General features: G+C 43.0%; 1 protein-coding gene across 1 annotated transcript in view; it reads right to left on the reverse strand.

The window, feature by feature from the left end:
- Window positions 1–19457, reverse strand: part of LOC149279223 (adhesion G protein-coupled receptor E5-like) — a 99136-nt gene that overhangs the window by 4351 nt on the left and 75328 nt on the right. The window contains exons 2-14 of the mRNA XM_089501437.1: window positions 16905–16961; window positions 16491–16601; window positions 15337–15386; window positions 14033–14119; window positions 7459–7624; window positions 7176–7280; window positions 6900–7090; window positions 6626–6787; window positions 5830–6021; window positions 5182–5402; window positions 4794–4860; window positions 3673–3764; window positions 2276–2444 (exon numbers count right to left, since the gene is read on the reverse strand). Coding sequence (XP_089357563.1) covers window positions 2276–2444; window positions 3673–3764; window positions 4794–4860; window positions 5182–5402; window positions 5830–6021; window positions 6626–6787; window positions 6900–7090; window positions 7176–7280; window positions 7459–7624; window positions 14033–14119; window positions 15337–15386; window positions 16491–16601; window positions 16905–16961 — 1670 coding nt within the window. The remainder of the gene's footprint in view (window positions 1–2275; window positions 2445–3672; window positions 3765–4793; window positions 4861–5181; window positions 5403–5829; window positions 6022–6625; window positions 6788–6899; window positions 7091–7175; window positions 7281–7458; window positions 7625–14032; window positions 14120–15336; window positions 15387–16490; window positions 16602–16904; window positions 16962–19457) is intronic.

Raw genomic sequence — 19457 nt, forward strand, 5'->3', positions numbered from 1 at the left:
GGAGCCGGGTAGAGTGGCAGAGTGGCGTATGGGAGGGGGAGGAGACAGAGTGGTGTATGGGAGGGTGGCTCCCATACACCCCTCTGACTCCTCCCCCCTCCCATACACCGCTCTGCTTCTCTACCCGGCTCCGTTGCTGACAGGCACTTTCACTGCAGCTTCATAGAAGCCTCAGCGTAACTGAAGGGCGGTAACGGAGGCTGTCTGTGCGATGCAGACCCCCACTGGCTGACAGAGAGGATTATTCTCTGTCAGCCGGTCGGGGTCTGCGCGATGTGCACAGACAGCCTCCGTTACTGCCCTTCACTTACGCTGAGGCTTCTATGAAGCTGCAGTGAAAGTGCCTGTCAGCAACGGAGTCGGGAGAGAGGCAGAGTGTATGGGAGGGGGGAGGAGTCAGAGGGGTGTATGGGAGGGGGGAGAGAGACGGAAGTGACAGACCACCTGGGGATCTGGATTCTAGTGTTATAATCCGATCTCTGTTTGAGATCGGATTATATAAGGAGAGGAGTTTTTCAGAGCATTTGCTCTGAAAAAAACCTTTTTATAATCCATTCAACTAATCGATAATGAAAATTGTTGACGATTTTCATTATCGATTATTATCGATTTTATCGATTAGTTGTTTCAGCCCTACCCCACACTACATTTTGGGTTTTATTTTATAGTAAATTAGATATGATCAAAATAATTGTATCTAAAGAGAGCCCTTGTCCTGAAAAACTATAACCAATGAACTTGTGAGGGTTCAGTAAACGAGAGAAGAAAATTACAGGTGCTAATGTAAAGAAATGTTACAGCCATTGTCACAAAGGGGTTAATATAATGCCAAGCCAATGTGAATAAACACAATAATTTAGTTTATTGAAGGTAACAAGTTAATCAAAACTCCTCATCCATGTGAATTGCCTCCCTAAACCTGATGGTTGTGCCGCCCCTGGCGGCAACAACTGCAATAAAAGTTCTGCTGTAACTGGCGCCGTGGAGGTATTTTGGTCATTGTTCGTGGCTGAATTGTTTTAATTCAGCCAGATTGGGGGGTTTGAGTATGAACTTCCCTTCTAAAATCGTGACACAGCATTTCAATCTGATTCAAATCAGGACGTTTCACTGTCACACCAAATCCCCCCCCCCCTTTAGCTTTTTGGGGGTGTACTTGCGTGCTTTGGATCGTTGTCCAGCTGTATAACGCAACTGCTTGAGCTTTAGGTCACAAACTGAAGGCATGGTTCCATCAATTATGGCAAGTTGTCCAGGTCCTAAAGCAGCCCCAGACACACAACCACCACCTTGTTTGATTGTTGGTATGATCATATTGTGGAATCCTGTCTCAACTTTATACCAGATGCGACGGGACTCATGTCTTCCAAAAAAAAAATTAAATTCAGGCCACAGAATGGTAGCCCAAAAGTCGTGAAGGTCACCAAGAAGTTTCCTTTGTCAAATGTGATAGGAGCCTTTGTGTTCTTTTAGGTTAGCAGTAGTTCTACCTTGCAGCTCCCCCATTGTGAACACTGACGTTAACTCAGGCTTGCAGTTAGTTACATGCTAGTCTGGGTTCCTATTTTGACCCCCTAGAAGATGAGTCGATGGGCTCATGGAGGAATTTTGGGAAGGTTCACCTCTGTTCCAAGTGTTGTCCATCCCTAGATAATGACTTGCCGTGGTTCCATAGAGCCCCATAGAGTCAATTACTGTTTCTCATCTGTTCTTTATGTTCTTTATTATGTTCTACATTTCTTTAGATAATGGCAGCATGTGTTCCTTTAACATACTTCACTTTGCATGACAAATCCTATTAGATTTAACAGGACTGGTAGTGCTCATGCTTGGGTATGTCTAGTGAACTTTAACCCAATTGTCAATCACAATTGGTTAATTTAGTAATTAAGGAGGCAATTACTTTTTTACATATGGCCAGGCAGGATCTAGATAACTTTTTCCCTTTTATGCATGGAATCATTTAAATCTGAAACATATGAAGTGGAACGAATATGCAAAACTCCGGAAGGGGGCAATTACTTTTTCACAGAACTGAAGAGAAGTGAAGCACTTTTTGCTAGCTGACAGATGCGGATTCAGATGCTTTTAAAGGAGACATGCGCTGTTGCGCTATGAAATTAGCTAATGAAGCTGAAGATGGGGAAAGTCTGACCCTCAGGATGGGAGGGTTAAGATAGCAAGGGTGAAATGCAAAGATATGTATGAAGCGGTGGCATGTTATATAGCATAATGTAAGTCTTGAGTAAAACCCTAAGTAGTCAGGGCCACTAACCTTTCTGTGGAGCAGACAATGAAGGAGGAAGATCTGCAGTCCTTGAAGAATGTTGAGGATGGTGAATATGTAGGCAAATGTGTAAGTAGCAGAACCAAACATCAGAAATCCAAAGACCCAGCAGCACCCCAGGATACATAGCTGGGCCACAGAGGTTATGATGAGCAACCTACAAATAAAGGAAGAGAATGGTGTTATATGAATCGTATCGAGTACATGATTGAAATATTTCATTTTCCACCTTCTTACATTTGGGGTCATTGTTTGCCAGTTTCTGCAAATGATTATTAATGGGTTTGCTGTATTAACAGAGTTAACAGGATACACCTTGATTTCCTGCTGCCGAGGCGCTACGGGACTTAACTCCCTCCTACGGTGAGGATGAAGAGCCCTCACAGCTGCTGTTTTTATACCGTAATTAATCACAATACATTCCAGTTCTGAGGATAACACCTTCCTGTTTTGACGTTTCCACCTCAGGTGCTTCATCAAGTGAGAGGCTCAAAAACTATTCTGCTCTAAATACGGCGGTGAATGATTTAAAGTGGATCATCTTGAAAGTGTTTGGATACATTAAAGGTGGATCTTGCTGTCCACTTTCTCACTGCTAAATAATAGAACTTGAACTAATTATACTGGGGTAGCTTCTATGACGTTTATCTACATGTCTAGTGTATACCACCACTGCCAATGTGGTGATTAGCTTTGTTGCAATACGCTATGGGAGGGCTAACAAGGCCCCTGGCTGCATTGATTTAGAGATTTTGAGCAACTACCAGTTTCTTGCAGTTTCCACGTACAGCCACCGGGAGGCGCTAGTGTTTGCATACTGACTATTAGACATGCGCAAATGGGCCAGAAACGATGCAATTTTTTTGGTTCGTTTTTGTCATGTCGAACCAGTCTGCCCATTCTCCTCTGACATCAACAAGGCATTTTCATCCACACAACTGCCGCGCACTGGATATTTTCTCTTTTTCTGACCGTTCTCTGTAAACCCTAGAGACGGTTGTGCGTGAAAATCCCAGTAGATCAGCAGTTTCTGAAATACTCAGACCAGCCCGTCTGGCACCAATAACCATGCCACGCTCAAAATCACTTAAATCACCTTTTTTCCCCATTCTGATGCTCGGTTTGAACTTCAGCAAGTTGTCCTGACCACGTCTACATTGCCTAAGTGCATTGAGTTGCTGCCATGTGATTGGCTGATTAGCTGTTTGTGTTAACAAGCAATTGAACAGGTGTACCTTATAAAGTGGCCAGTAATTGTATATACACTACACATATAGTTACATAGTTAAATGCGTTCATCAAGTTCAGCATTTCCCATATCTGTTAATTGCTGTTGATCCAAAAAGAAGGCAAAAAACCCATAAACAATATGTTTATATCGTTACCTGATTCTTTTCAGTTTTCCTTTATCTGGGTTGATTGATGACATTTTTTCTGCTAGTTTCCACACAGTGAGTATGAAAAAGCAACCATTAACCTGAAAGAAGAAGTACAGGTGTGACAAGATGTACACAGCCTTTTGCTGAAAAAAGTAGAGGCAGGGGAGCCAGTGGATGTAGGTTAGGAGTGTCACGGTAACCCCCTGAGGCTGAGGACACATGGGGGTATATTTGAGTTTGGGAGGGGGCCATAACGGATTCATCAGTAGACTCCTTGCCTGCCTGCCCAGTCCCCTCTTATGTCTAAGTCCCCCTGTGCTCATTCGGGGAACCGGGAAACCCATCTGGTCTGCCCTAACCAGACTTCCTGACCGGAAGCTAGTCGCAAATCCATGTAAACTATGTGGCGGCTAAGAACCGGGGCAATGCCTGTCAACATATGGAATGGAGTCGCTACGGACGTCTGTTGTCCCACCACGCCGCCCGTTGTCCCACCATGCCGCTCTTTTGGGGTTATACTGTGCTCGTGGTGGGTCACAATTGGAGATGTTTCCAGAGAGGGAGCTCATTTGGGGAACCTGGTTTTATTAACCATCCTTAGGAACAGGGTTTACCCAGCCGTGGCTCTGGAGCTCTGGCCCGGCTATCACGCCTACTGTTCCCGGGGATGCTTCCAGCGCTGACGCTCAGGGTCCTGACGATCAGATCAAGTCGCTTTATGGAACATAACATCCTTGGACCCTGAGCTCTTCATCGGTACCCCGGTATTGATGCCACTCCCTCAGGATCACCCCCACCCGCTAGTGTCTCGGTTGGCCCACAAGTGCAACCAACTACCGTCAGATACAGAAGAAGGGGTTCCACTTTAATGCATTGCTTAAATCAGGGAATGAGGGAATAATATTACACATAAAGAGAGATATGGATAAATAACAATGAAAGGAATTGAGGCTTTTACTGGTATTCTATAAGCAGGGGTATAGGAAAGACGTATTAGATTATTTTACAAAATGCAATAAGTATGTCACAAACCAAGGAAAAAGGAGGACTATGGATTATTATATATTACGCCTGTGGGGGTGGATATTAGTGCAGCGTATGGAACATTTTTGCTGTTTTTTTGTTACCAATATTATGGCAGCAACAGGTCCTATGAAGGCCCAGATGAAGTTATCCGTATACGACAGCCAGCAGCTGTAATAGAATAAGACAGAGTACATGTCAAATTGTACACGATTCCTCATCTCATTTTCTGTTCACTTTTAATTATCAGATATCCTTTCTTTACTACTCAGAATCCCAATCCTCTTGGCCATTTATTTAACACCCCCATACACACACACGCACCACACACACACACACGCTTACTGTTACAGAGCTGTGAGGGAAGGAACTTCGTAAAAAAAAACTTCTTTGATAAAGAGCCCAAGCCTAAACGGTCCCGCTCCATCCCTACCGCTTGAATTTCTCTTTCCAGAGTGTTATGCTACCCATTCATTGTTTATTCTTTCTTACTATTTTTTGGTGCCGTATCCACTGGGGTTGGATGCTGCGCTGATGGAGACGATGAGGACAGGAACGCCGTATCCCACCAGCAGGAGATGCTTGTTCTTGAGATAGTGGATATCAAACACGTTCACCAGCATGAAGTAAAGCTCTATTCCCTCCAGTAACATCCAGCAGAAGGAGGAGAGGTAAGCGGCGTGCAACAGGCCAGCCACCACACTGCAAACAACCTACCGCACATAACATCATTTGTTCGCAACCCATGATGAGGAACATACAAGGAGAATATGATGGATCTTTAGCATTCTTAAACTGGTACATTTCTGTATTTGAAATGCTCAGAAGCAGATAGTAACACAATAAGCATACTGACAAATATAATGATTCCACCGGCTGCCTGATGGACCTTGTCCCTTTTCATGATGTATTTGCAGGTTAATGATCTAAATTAGAACCTTATGCAGCCAATCAGACATTAAACATGCAGATGTTCCATTTCCTACTGGACGTTAGTAGTTTGTTAATCTAAATCATAGCGGTTATTCCACAGAAGACAAACAATGACAGCCTCCGCAATAAATTAAACATATCGCCTATTTGAATACAACACTAGGAGGACTGAGGCAATGACCATGAGACAAATACAACATGAGTTACCTCGTTGGTTGTGGCGTCAATTCCAAATAGAAATAAACACGCTCCGAGTAAGAGGCTGATACAGAGGTGCGTGTGGATGGTGTTACGTGTACCACGGATCGACCGGCACAAGCAGAAGGTGATTATAGACATGATGAGACAGATTATCGAGATGGACAGTCCAATCTTTGTGATGAGAGACAGTGACCAACTCTGAGAGAAGAGAAAGAGAAAATGGGGACAAGCTTAAAAGAGTAATAATTGGGACATGTATGTCGGTGAACATGAAAAGCTGACTGAAAAGGAGTCATTTAAAACTTCTCGTTGGCTTTAACAAATGCAGAATAGTGCCAGAACCAGTCCAGACATGTCTCAATGGGGGCATCCATTGCCATGATGGCAGCTACAAACAGCATGGAGGAAACACTTATACAAATAGGTAAACCGGGGTATGAGTAGTAAAAACTTTGTTTTGACATTACTTGGGGCAGGACGAAAGACCCCAGGAAGCTGCACCGTAAAAGTAAAATTTCCTAAAGTTAAGACTGGATATTTGCCAATAGCATCAAGGTTGGGTGAATAGCATGGGGGTAGTGATGGGGGTTCATAGGGGCCTACTAATTCCAGCCATTCCAGGAATTCTATCATGAAACATGGCCCTACACAGTCTGAGAAGCCCCCACCAATTTCTAAATAGTCTTTACAAATGTATCTCTCTCCAAAATCATATCCTTTGGGTCAGTTTCTAACAAATCTCTGGGTTGGTATGTGCTCATTATTGGCTCTGGCACAAACCCCCTTCCTCACCACATTTTACCTCAATGTCTTGCAGAGCCATTAAGATGGCAAAGCTTGTCATGTGATTGCAGTTGCAGACCGTCTCATTTTCAGTGCTGCTCACTTTCAGACAGCCTTTCGTACTCCAAGCAACATCTCCGTGAGACCAAAACGCACACAGCGTCCTGTTGGGGTCTGTCCCCTGAGGGGAAAATAAACGTGGGATGAGGATACAAAAGACAAGCTCTTTGGCGTTCTCTTTCTCAATGAGGTGACCAGAGAGAGGACAGCCTTTGGAATCTGCAGTAGGTTACCTGTATATTGTGTCTGAGAGAAAATGTGAGCGGATCACTAAGGTTCTTAGTATCTTTACGAGTTACAAAGATGCTGAGCAGAGGAGAGACGAGAGCAGGGGCCGGATCCTTGGGATCACTGCCAAAAATTCTGGCATCTTTCAGGAGGGAATTGATGTTACCATATTCTAAGAAACCAACCATGGCCAAATCTACAAAGGGAGACAAATAGATACTTAAAGAATGTTTCGGTAAAAACAAAAGATCAGATTTTCCCCCTTCACTGGAGTATATTACCTGTATTTTCAGTTGCCGCAGTTCTCCAATCCAACTCTACACTGCTCTGGCTGCTCTGTAGAGATAGCTTCTTCTTTGAAAACATGCTTCCTAGAACATGAAGTCCTGCAATAACAGGGAGACCAGTCAACTCACTGGTACTGAAAGGCCAAGCAGTTCTTGTACTAGTTCTCGCCTCTCAGTTCCATGGTGGGCAACCACACACATGCAGTATTCTACATACAGCAGTCCAGAGACTAACCCACCCACAGTTTCACACACACACACAGAGCGAAACACACACCGATTTTGTGTGCAGAGTTATGTTGTGTTATGCTAGCCCGATACATAAAAGTATAATTCCTGATGATGACTTCTACTTCACGAAGCAGATCTCCCACTTCTTGCAATCGTTTATCGTTGGACTTGAAGTTTCTATTAGCCAACATAGAACCCAAGTCATCTAGGAACTAAGGAGAGACAAACAGTTTTAACCAAGAGGAGAAAAAGTATTTATTTGTCAAGATGCATAATTCTATTAGAAATTTAATACACCAATTAAAAAAAAATCCTATGAGAAACTATTTGAGAGCTATTTGAGAAAGGGAGTGTATGGTTCAAAGGGGGCAGTTGCCCCAGCACAATAAAAATGAATGCTTGCCATTGTTACAAAACAAATATTCAAGGAGAAACAAGTTCCGTATTGTAAATATCTGAGGCACAGGTTGTCTCCACGTCTAAGGAGGTTGCCCATGCATGGATTGGGTCCTTAAAGATGGGCTGTCCCTCGTGAAGTAGGACACTTGGAAAATCTTGGATTAACATGGAGAGTTAAGGGCTATTTATTGGTGTAGCCATCTAGGTGTAGGGTAACCATATCAGCCATTTCTGTCCAGGACTATCTAATTTCATGGCAAGACAGGAGGCTTCATATTTGCATCAACTTCTTTACTCAAACCTCCAGCAGCAAAGAAATAGTTAATATTGACAGAAACAAACAACCAATCAAATTACAAACAGAGGTCATAAGAAGGCCCGCAAAGCAGACCACTTCCTCTTCTTTGCTGCTGACCTCCAGGTGAGCACCCTCCTTACTAGTGTGCTTTCAAATTGTATATACGTACACTTATTTAGATATATATATGTCATTTGCTTTTGTCTATTTTTGTATATTGATTTATTGCTTAATTTTGTATTTATTTGTTTTTTCCATTTATGTACTGTGCGGTTTGGTTTTCGTTACCGTTTTTTTCCCGTTTTTTCCTTTATTTATTCCGTTTGCAGGCACCTTTCTTATTTTACTACCTTTCCTTATTTTCTAGTTGCTCCTACACTGCTGCGTTGGTTGTGTAACAACCTCCGCACTCAGTATTCTTTCCCTTGCAAGGCGGCACAGCTCTTCTTGTTAGAGCTTTGTTGCCGCCTCGTAGTCTGTCAGCCAACTCGGCTGGCTTCTCCTACAGTCTTCTCCTGTGTCTGCGAATCTACTACACAGACAGGGAGTTGTTCCCTCTCTCCCTCGCCTGTCCTCCTGCGGCCTCGTCTCATTCGCAGGGCCGCATAACTTAACGGCGTGGAGCCTGTGTCTCCGTTTTTTGCCTATTGAGAGGTCCCCTCTCTCATTTCCTGAGATTGACCCCCTCTTTTCTGTCGAGGGTGACCCCCTCTGTGTTAACGGGGTGACCCCCCTCTCCTCAGTTGCTGCTTGCTTGCTAAATGGGTTCAAACTCCTACGACCAACTCGTTTAACGGACGAGGTCCGTCTGGAGTTGAGGTGATGGTTGCACCACATGGAAGCGTGGAACGGTCGGGCTATCTTTGGGCACACTCTGGATTTTTATCTAGAATCAAACGCCAGCCTCTTGGGCTGGGGCGCAGTCCGCGAGGATTCCGCCACGGACGGTTTCTGGACAGAAGACGAACAAGGCTTTCACATCAATTGTCTGGAACTTATAGCGGGTTCTTTTGCCATTCGCAGTTTCACCAAAGACGTGTCTCACTGCAAAATTGGAGACAGAAAGACTCATTGCCAAAGAGAGTAAAACAAACCCCAAAATGTTCTTTAACTATATAAATGGTAAAAAGGTTAACAATGAAAGCGTTGGCCCCTTAAAAAGTAATGAGGGAGAAGTTATAGACGGGGATCAGGAAAAAGCTAATCTATTAAATATATTCTTCTCTGCTGTATTCACAGAGGAAAATGAAATGCCAGGTAATATACAGCAGGATGAGATAAATGCCCCAGTACATGTCGCCTGTCTAACCCAGGAAGAAGTGCAGTGCCGCCTAAAAAAAATCAAAATAGACAAATCACCAGGTCCAGATGGCATTCACCCCCGCGTTCTAAGGGAGTTAAGTAATGTAATAGACAGACCCCTATTTCTAATATTCAAGGACTCTATAGTGACAGGGTCTGTTCCCCAGGACTGGCGCATAGCAAATGTTGTGCCAATATTCAAAAAGGGGACAAAAAGTGACCCGGGGAATTATAGGCCTGTTAGTTTAACTTCTGTTGTGTGTAAACTGTTTGAGGGTTTCCTAAGAGATGCTATTTTGGAGTATCTCAATGAAAATAAGTGTATGACTCCATATCAGCATGGGTTTACAAGGGATCGGTCCTGTCAAACTAACCTGATCAGCTTTTATGAGGAGGTGAGCTCAAGACTGGATCGGGGTGAATCGCTGGATGTCGTATATCTTGATTTTTCCAAAGCATTTGATACGGTGCCACATAAAAGGCTCGTACATAAAATGAGAATGCTTGGGCTGGGGGAGAATGTGTGTATGTGGGTAAGTAACTGGCTCAGTGATAGGAAACAGAGGGTGGTTATTAATGGTACATACTCTGAGTGGGTGACTGTTGCTAGTGGGGTACCACAGGGGTCAGTTTTGGGTCCTATTCTTTTTAATATATTTATTAATGACCTTGTAGAGGGATTGCATAGTAAAGTATCAATCTTTGCAGACGATACTAAGCTCTGTAACGTGGTTAACACGATAGAGGACAGCGCACGATTACAAATGGATCTGCATAGGTTGGAGGCTTGGGCTGGGATGTGGCAGATGAGGTTCAACACAGATAAATGTAAGGTTATGCACATGGGGAAGAAAAATCCAGGCTGGGAATATGTATTAAATGGGAAAACACTGGGGACGACTGACATGGAAAAGGACTTAGGAGTTTTAGTTAACAGTAAATTTACCTGTAGCGACCAGTGTCAGGCAGCTGCTGCTAAGGCAAATAAAATCATGGGGTGCATCAAAAGGGGCATAGATGCCCACGACAAGGAAATAATTCTACCCCTGTACAAGTCACTAGTCAGACCACACATGGAATACTGTGTACAGTACTGGGCACCAGTGTACAAGAAAGATATAGTGGAGCTGGAGAGGGTTCAAAGACGGGCAACCAGAGTAATAAGGGGAATGGGAGGACTACAGTACCCAGAAAGATTATCAGAATTGGGGTTATTTAGTTTGGAAAAAAGACGGCTTAGGGGGGACTTAATAACTATGTATAAATATATAAGGGGACAGTACAGAGATCACTCCCAGGACCTATTTATACCCAGGACTGTATCTATAACAAGGGGACATCCTCTACGGCTGGAGGAAAGAAGGTTTCTACACCAGCACAGACGGGGGTTCTTTACAGTAAGAGCGGTGAGATTATGGAACTCTCTGCCAGAGGAAGTGGTGATGGTAAACTCAATAAAAGAGTTCAAAAGGAGCCTGGACGTGTTTCTTGAAAGCAATAATATTACAAGTTATGGATATTAGATTAATAGGGACAGAACGTTGATCCAGGGATTTATTCTGATTGCCATATTTGGAGTCGGGAAGGAATTTTCCCCCTGGTATGGGGCAATTGGCATCTGCTTCATAAGGGTTTTTTGCCTTCCTCTGGATCAACACAGTAGGGACACAATATGTATATAGGTTGAACTTGATGGACTTTGGTCTTTTTTCAACCTTATGAACTATGTTACTATGTTACTATGTTCCCTTGTTCTTCGGATGGACAACGTATCGGCCATCCGTTATATCAATCGCTTGGGCGACCCCAGGTCGAAACTGCTGTCAGACCTCACCAAGGAGCTCTATCAGTACTGCCTGGATCACCATCTCTCTATCAGGCCAGAGTACTTACCGGGGAAAGACAATCTGGTTGCGGATTGATTTTCCAGACATTGGCGAGATGTGAGCGACTGGCGTCTCCGGACGGACGTTTTTCGTGCTCTAGATCTGGCTCGGGGCCCGTTGCTGTTGGACCTCTTCGCTTCCCATCTCAATCGCCAGGTGAAGGATTTCTTCAGTTGGTTACCAGATCCGGAGTCACTGGCGGTAGATGCGTTCCTTCAGACGTGGCCAACCTCAGGGGCGTACGCCTTTCCCCCGTTTTCGATGATTCTCCGGACTGTCCAAGTTCGCAACCAAGGGGTCACCATACTTCTGATTGCCCCGTTGTGGAAGACTCAACCATGGTTTCCTCTGCTGTTGGAGCTGTCCTGTGCCGATCCACTCCTACTCCCTCTATCTCAGGATCTTCTCTCGGACCCAGAGGGCAATCCACACCAGTTGGTTCTCCTCGGTCAGCTGTCATTGGTGGCTTGGACAGTTTCAGGGGATCCTGGGATACGTCGGAACTATCGCAGACAGCTCGTGACCTCCTCTGAGACTCCTGGGCTCCAGGTACTAGGCGATCCTACCTACAGGCTGGGAAATCCTGGCATAGCTGGTGTCTGGAACGACACCTTGATTCCTTTATGGCGCCGGTGGTGATGATCCTGAATTTTCTAGCCCATCTCTTCTCATTGGGAAGATCCTATCGTTCCATTAACGTGGTTCGTTCGGCTATTTCTGCGGCTTACGTTCCTGTTTCATGCGCTCCTATAGGTAAAGACCCCACGATCTGCCGTCTTATGCGCGGGATACGAGTATCTAGGCCTCCCTCTACGAGATATTCCTTCTTCTGGGATGTCTCCTTGGTTCTTCGTTTCATCGAGTCTTGGCCAAATAACGATTCTCTGTCTCTCTGACAACTTTCAGCTAAGTTAGCTCTGTTACTTTGTTTAAAAGAGTTTCTGACGTTACTGCTTTTAACACAGATTCTTTTTCGCCCGAGGGCATGGTAGTTTCGGTTTCTCGTAGAACAAAATCTAAGTCTTCTTCAGTCTCTTATCCCTATTTCCCTGATCGACCCCTTTTGTGTGTAACACGCGCTTCCCTATCAACCACAACAGGTTTGCGCTCATCATCCCCGGGCCCTTAATTTGTCTCTTATGTTCTCCCTTTTTGACCGGTCTCGGTTCCTACAGTGGCTCGTGGGTTAGGTGGATTCTTCGGTCCGCTGGTATAGATAGCTCTTTTGGGGCCCATTCAGTTAGAGGTGCTGCAGCCTCTGCAACTTTAGACCTTGGCGGTTCCCTTTCAGATATCCTATCCGCTGCAGATTGGTCCAGGGAATCGACCTTTCGTACTTTTTACTATCGGCCTCAGTCTCATGTGGCTTCTGCCTTTTTGCATTAGCTTTAAAAGTGCAAATATGAAGCCTCCTGACTTGCCATAAAATTAGGGATTACTCTAGCCAAGGTGTAGAGATAATCTAAATTTTATTAAAGGCAAAAATATTTCCCTTCCTATTCAATTATTCTTCCTGTTTTTCCCTCACATGGTTTTGTGTGGCAGGGTTTATTATGTGGTTGTATATTTATTTTTATTAATTGTACATTGGTGCTTTTTGCTACGTGTTGATGTGTCGCTATTATTTTGTACAGTTTACTATCACAATGTTTTTTCTTTTCCATAGTCTGAACCTACTGGGACCTTGACTGGATTCGGAGTATGTTGGTTTCCTGGAAGTTACGGTTCCTGGCTCTTCACGTTATTCTATGTGCTGCGGTTTTTCGGCACACCAAAGAAGAGGAAGTGGTCTGCTTTGCAGGCCTTCTTATGACCTCTGTTTGTGATTTGATTGGTTGTTTGTTTCTGTCAATATTAACTATTTCTTTGCTGCTGGAGGTTTGAGTAAAGAAGTTGATGCAAATGTTCGCCTCCTGTCTTTAATTAAATTTAGATTATCTCTAAACCTAGGCTAGAGTAATCCCTATTTTTTACATTTATCTGACTACCACCTATAGTGCTAACCTACAGCATGCAGAACAAATTGATTAATTAGTCAAGTTTAGGCATACCTCATAATGCAGGGACACTTATTAAAGTGGTGGTTAGCTTGTAAAAATTAGATGTATATAGGAAAACAATGGATATTAAAACAACCTTACCTATAGTAGGTGTCATTTATCAGGTAAATGGTAAGAAAATGAACTATACTCTGTTCTGTATTTTACCACAAAAGGAGATAACTCTATATATGTGTGTGTGTTCTAACAAGCAGATTCTAAAGAGGAGACCAACAAATAAGCCATCGGAGACTGGAAGTGGAACGGGAACAGTTCTCAGATATGCATAACTGGGATCTCTATGGGTTTGACCTGGAGGTTCAAGGTATCAGATGTCATTATGAGGCCTCTGGTGTTCAGGGTCAGTCTAGACTTGGAGGCTCCAGGTAACAGAGCTGATTACTGAGACTCCGGGGTAGCTCTTCTATTCATAGAGTGGGAGAAGGGATGTTTGGTCTTTTTTTCTGAGTTCTACCCATTACTTGCCCCGGTTGTGATGTAATATTGGATAACAACGCCCCCATGAGGAACTAGAGCTACCCACTCAGCCTACAGTAGCTCCCATTTGGAGCAGGAGGAAGAGTGCTGCAGGTAGGCCAGCCTGGGATGGAAGCTCCCCGTTTAACATGCATAGTAATATGGCTGGTGCACAGTAGAACGTTTAAGTTAAGTGTTTAAGTGTATGCCCACTCTCACCTTTTTAATTCTGACTCCCCGGCTGTATTCGTCTTCAACACAGGCTGGAAGAGCAGAATTTTGGAGATTCTTTAAAAAGCACTGCAACTGTAGGGGAAAAAAAAAACAGAAAACAAATTTGTATGGATTATACATAAAGAGGAATTATGGCGCAAAGTTTACCATTTATGTATAATCCATACAAATTTGTTTGCACAGTTGCTGCCACAGCATCAATAGCATCAATCACCATTTCTGGTGTCCTAAGAGATGGTTAAGGTAAGGCTGTCTGCTAGTATATGGGAGGAAAGAGGTAGTTACTGCCACAAAGAAAGCTCCTGGATAGGGTTACAGACTTGCCCACATAGCCAGTTAGCCCCGCTACATGCATGGTTAGTGCGATGGGTAATACTGCCAACCCGCACATCCTTAGGACGACACTTAGGAACTCCACCAGCAAAGAAAAGCAGAATCCACAGATGAATAGTGAAGCAGGAGCAATGATTATAGCTCAATTCGCCTAGTCCCTAGCCAAGACGCATTGTAGGGGAAAGCACTCTATTTTATGAGCCAAACACAGGATTTATACACAGAAAACAGAATTAACGTGCAAGAGTTCCCGTTCCCCATCCGGTCCTCCCATTAACCCAGGATAGTATGCAACAGTCCTTTTGCAATCCAATTAGCTCATTTTTCCTAACTCTAGGACCCTCTGTGGATATCCTGTCTGGGGAGCATTAAACACAATGCCCTGGGTCCCCCTTAAGGGTTATCCTCGAGGTGTCTATGGATACAGTAGCTTAGGGTATTTTGTATAAATATTGTCTTAATTGTGCTTCGGGGCCCCGAGCAACATCGTTCCAGCGGGTTGTGGCAAAGTGTGGCTTGGCAGTTCTACAGAGTTTCTGGGTTTGTCCCGGTTGGGCTCATGGGGCCCTCATAGCGGGGTTAGTCTGTAGAAGTCTGGATTGGGAAAGGCGGACTGGGTTTCCTGGTCACCCTGTGCCCCCAATATACACAAGGTGACTTAGACATAAGAGGGGACTTGAAAGTTGAGGAAGGAGCTTTCCCACAAATCTTCCATGCCCCCCCAACTCAAACCTACCCCCATATGTTCCAACCCTCACAAAGCCACTCTAAAGATGAGGGAGAGCTTTGGAGAGCTTCTTTTAGATTAACTAAATACTATTTGCACATGGAAGCCTCACATGGTCCCCATCAGAGGTTGTATATTAAAGCTCAAGGTCTAAATCCTGGAAATGTTAAAATATATTTACTAGACGTAACAACGGATCAGAAAAAAACAAATAGATGACCAATCTTACCGGATTATCATGACATGGCTGTTTTGTCTCGACTTTGGCTGCACATGACACTATGTAAATAAAAAAGTCATGGTATATTATCAGCATAGAGGTGGGACAGATGGTTTGAAAGACAGGAAGAGATGAGGTCTAGGACAGTGTGGTACAATGCACGGAGGAGTTAATAATTTCCTAGAGTTAGGTTCTTTGGAGAAACAGAGAAATCTATTTACGAAAATTTAAGTTACGCATTTAATTAACAGGGAGCATAAAACCAAGTGCTGTATATAGTAATATAGGTCAGAATCAATCTAATGACAGATGTTACTCAGTATAATTTAGGAACTTACCTATACATTTGTTTTCCATCGTATTGACACTGGGACAAAACCAAGTTGTGTTATTTATCGTGAGGTAGCCTTTGTCACACTCACAATAATAGCTGCCCACTAAGTTCCTACATTGTGTGAAAGAGCCACACAAAATGTCTTGTGGTTGATGAATACACTCATTTACATCTGGAATCATAAAACACATGTTTTAGAAAGAAAACAATGGCTTATATTATAAAGTTGCCCCCCCCCAACACCGCAAGGTACAGCAGGCTTAACACTTGTACATCGAGGCAATGACATATTAATTAATAAATACTACTGTACCCGAAACACAGAATGATCAGAAAAGACAAAGGGATCTCATTATGTATAATTTAGAAGAGAGGGGACATATGACAGAAGCATTTAAACACATAAAGGGACTTAACACAATTAATGTAATCACATTATTGTGACTTTAAGGCTGCAGAGCCCTGGGATACCATCATACCCAGCAAACATTCTGAGCTCATAGGAAAGAGGGGCATCCGGGGAGGAAAGAGGTACGCACCAAAACTACGTAGTAATATATTTGGTTTATTTAAACATGATTATATTCTTTCAATGTAAGGCATATGGTGGGGATTTATAGCATTAAGACAGAGGTGTGGACCTCTGGTGGTCCTGTAGGATCTCTGGTGGTCCTGTAGTCTTAATAAATGGTATTATACTGTGCATGTACTCGGTTATTAGAACACACAGTAACATAATGACACTCTGCCACAGTAACACACAGTGGTTAAACATAGTGATACTCTGATTTACTGCATAACGTACACTAAAACATCATCACAAACTTACCATCACAATAACCTGACGAACTGTCATTGTATCCTCTCAAACAGCGACATGTTTTATCACTACAGCTATCCTCAGCTGGGCAAATTTTATTATTTCCACAACGTCGTTCATCTGTTGGGAGCAAAATAAAAAGAACCAAAGATTAACCCTCTGAGATAACATAAGACACAGGGTGACACAGCGACATACGGAGAGCTCCACTCCCACTAGAAGGTGACAGCGTGACAATCAGAAACCATAGTTTTAAGATTATGCTTATCTGTTCCCATTATATATCATTGAAGTAGCCTTCTTCTTCTTCTTAGGATCTGCATGAGTATTTTACCCCTTATGTTATCTCTGCCCTACCCCAAGGAAAATAAAATATGACACATGGAGGTGTCTGTCCCTCTATCATACACATTGATAACTTACTATTGCCCGGCTTTTCCTCAGGACACGTTATGTTAATATTCACAGTGGCATTGGCACCTGAAATGGAATGGAAAGCGTCAGCATTTTCCTTCTTGGATGTGGACGATGATTCATGATGAAATCATCAGTCATCAGAGATAAATAGAATATGCCATATTTCAGCACAGATAAATTGTTGAGTGCACTGATGAATCCCATCGGAATAATGCAATTAAATTATATACATTTTTTAAATGTCATGAGTTTCAGGATACCTCGGTAACGGAACTTTATACAGTTTGCATCAACTATTTAGTACCCGGGAACCATACCTGGGAACTTTCTGGGTGACTTCTCCGGGTCTCCGAGTCACCGCAGGGACTGGTTGTGGGAGCTGCGCTGCCCACTCCCCCCCCAAAAATGGCGCATGTTCCATAGCATCAGTGGGACCTCCTACCCACAATTCGCAAGGGGGGCTGCGTATCCTACACACACAGATTTGTAGCACAATCTTTCACGTGAAACTAGTGGTGTATGTAAGCGGAAAGCATGCCCTTAACACCCATATAAACATGAATGCTCCATGCTAGTCTTTCATTCCCCCAACTGGCCCTTTTTAAGTAAGCACTGCACAGGGAGCCTGATGACCCAATTGGGCTAGAGGGGCCGACACTTTAGGCCAAATCAGCTTCAAAAGGGGAAGCCTAATGTTCACTGGACCAAAGTCTACTCATGTGGCTTCCTGATAATGAAAATACCACAACCACAGTTGAGGAAGATAAACTGTTGTGTGGGGGAACCGGCAAAGTGTTTATCCACAATCCTCTTTCAGTCGTATTAACCTTAGAAATGAATTATTTGGAAGCTTTATCTATAAACACAAAAAGCTTGTTCTGTAAGTCTGCCATTTCTTAAATTTGATTAGTAATGTCCGTGGACAGCAGAAGTGCGTGATTCAAGCTGTATCAGCCAAGAACTCTGATATTATCACACATTTCCTCTCTAAGAATGTCCACAACTATAGGTCAAAAAAGAAGAGTTTTGCCTCAGTAGCCCTCGGAATCCAGGAATCATCAGGATCACCAGAGCCATGGCTATCTAGTAAGGGACCTTATGTTGTCAGTACTTTATATTCTCAGTATTTGGGGCCTGTTAAGAAAATGATTTTGGGCCCTATCCACCTTTCCCATTTAGGGGTTCCTAGGGCCACAGCAGCTTAGTACTTTAATCTCTATCAAAGTGCTGACCGGAGGGGAGTAGGAAAAAATGCTCTTTCACATAAAAGGGTCAGAGATGGTCAGCCATCCGCCACAATGCTGGGACTCTGATCCTATTTGGAGCTTTTTATTAAGAAGTCCACTGAGAAGGACCAATGTCACCAACCCATTGTATCAGTTCCGATACTACTTCTATGCGGAACTCCATTTAGCAGTAGAATTGTGTATTCTGATTCGTATGAAATAAAATTTGCCAATTTCGTTGGCTCATATGAATTTTTGATAATGAGAAGTGCCTCCAATGAAAAAAAAAAGAAAAAAAATCGAAAATTAACGGCAAACTCTCCAAAAGTTTGTTAAGATTTATTTATTCATTTGGGAAGCTTTACTGCCATTACAACCCATTACAATCGAGGAATGGCCTCATTGATGGTTATGGCTGTGATTGATGGGTCCAAAAACATGTAGGGTTTTTTCCTAATTTTTTTCTCCACCATGGCCAATCAGCATTTACAAAGTGATATTATATTATTTACTTTAGGTCTATTTTTCAATTAAAAAAATATTTTTTAAATTTTCCTATTTAGATACACTTATACTAACAGCAAAACCTTTTAATTTTTGGACAACACAAAATAGTAAATCAGTAAATATATGTGGCAAAATTAGACATTGGACTTTACATGCGCGCAGTGTGCGTTTGTTCTTGAAATACTGTTTATGAATTTGGATTAAGTTGCACTACCAGCAAACCCTCTTCATTTTGGACAACGCAAATAATAAATCAGAAAATATTGGTGACAATTGAGTTTAAGTTGCACGTTTTCATTACCAGCAAAACATCTAGTTTTTGCACAAAACAATAAATCACTAGTATTGGTGACAAATTAGGCAGGGCACTGTGCATGCACACATTGTGTTTTAAAAAAAGAGTTGCCCGCTACGTGTACAGACCAGGCTATCCTGACCTTCCAGTACGCTTTAAACCTTGGTTTCCCATATTCTAGTTTTTACATCTATCCTATATTTGTGCCTGAATCTTGCATTCACCACTCAGTACCTATACTTATCTGCTTTTACAGAGGCCTCCTTACTGTTGGGATCATCTAAGCCCTGGTTTTCCCTAACTGGGGGGCTCAACCCCTTGTAGGGCAGAGAAGACACTATTATAAGTGTATGTGAGCATGTGTAAGTGTGTGCCAGCATGGATGAGTAAGTGGTGTGAGATGAGTGTGTATTAGCATGAGTTGTATGAGAGGGAGTGTGTGTGTGAATGAATGTGTACATGTGTGTTGGTGAGTATAAGTGTGTTTAATTTGTGTAAGTGTGTTTACATATGTGCGCCAGAGTGTATATT

The sequence above is a fragment of the Sceloporus occidentalis genome, unplaced genomic scaffold (assembly GCF_023333645.1).
Source record: "Sceloporus occidentalis isolate IW3139 unplaced genomic scaffold, rSceOcc1.0.p SCAF_174, whole genome shotgun sequence".
Lineage (NCBI taxonomy): Eukaryota > Metazoa > Chordata > Lepidosauria > Squamata > Phrynosomatidae > Sceloporus > Sceloporus occidentalis.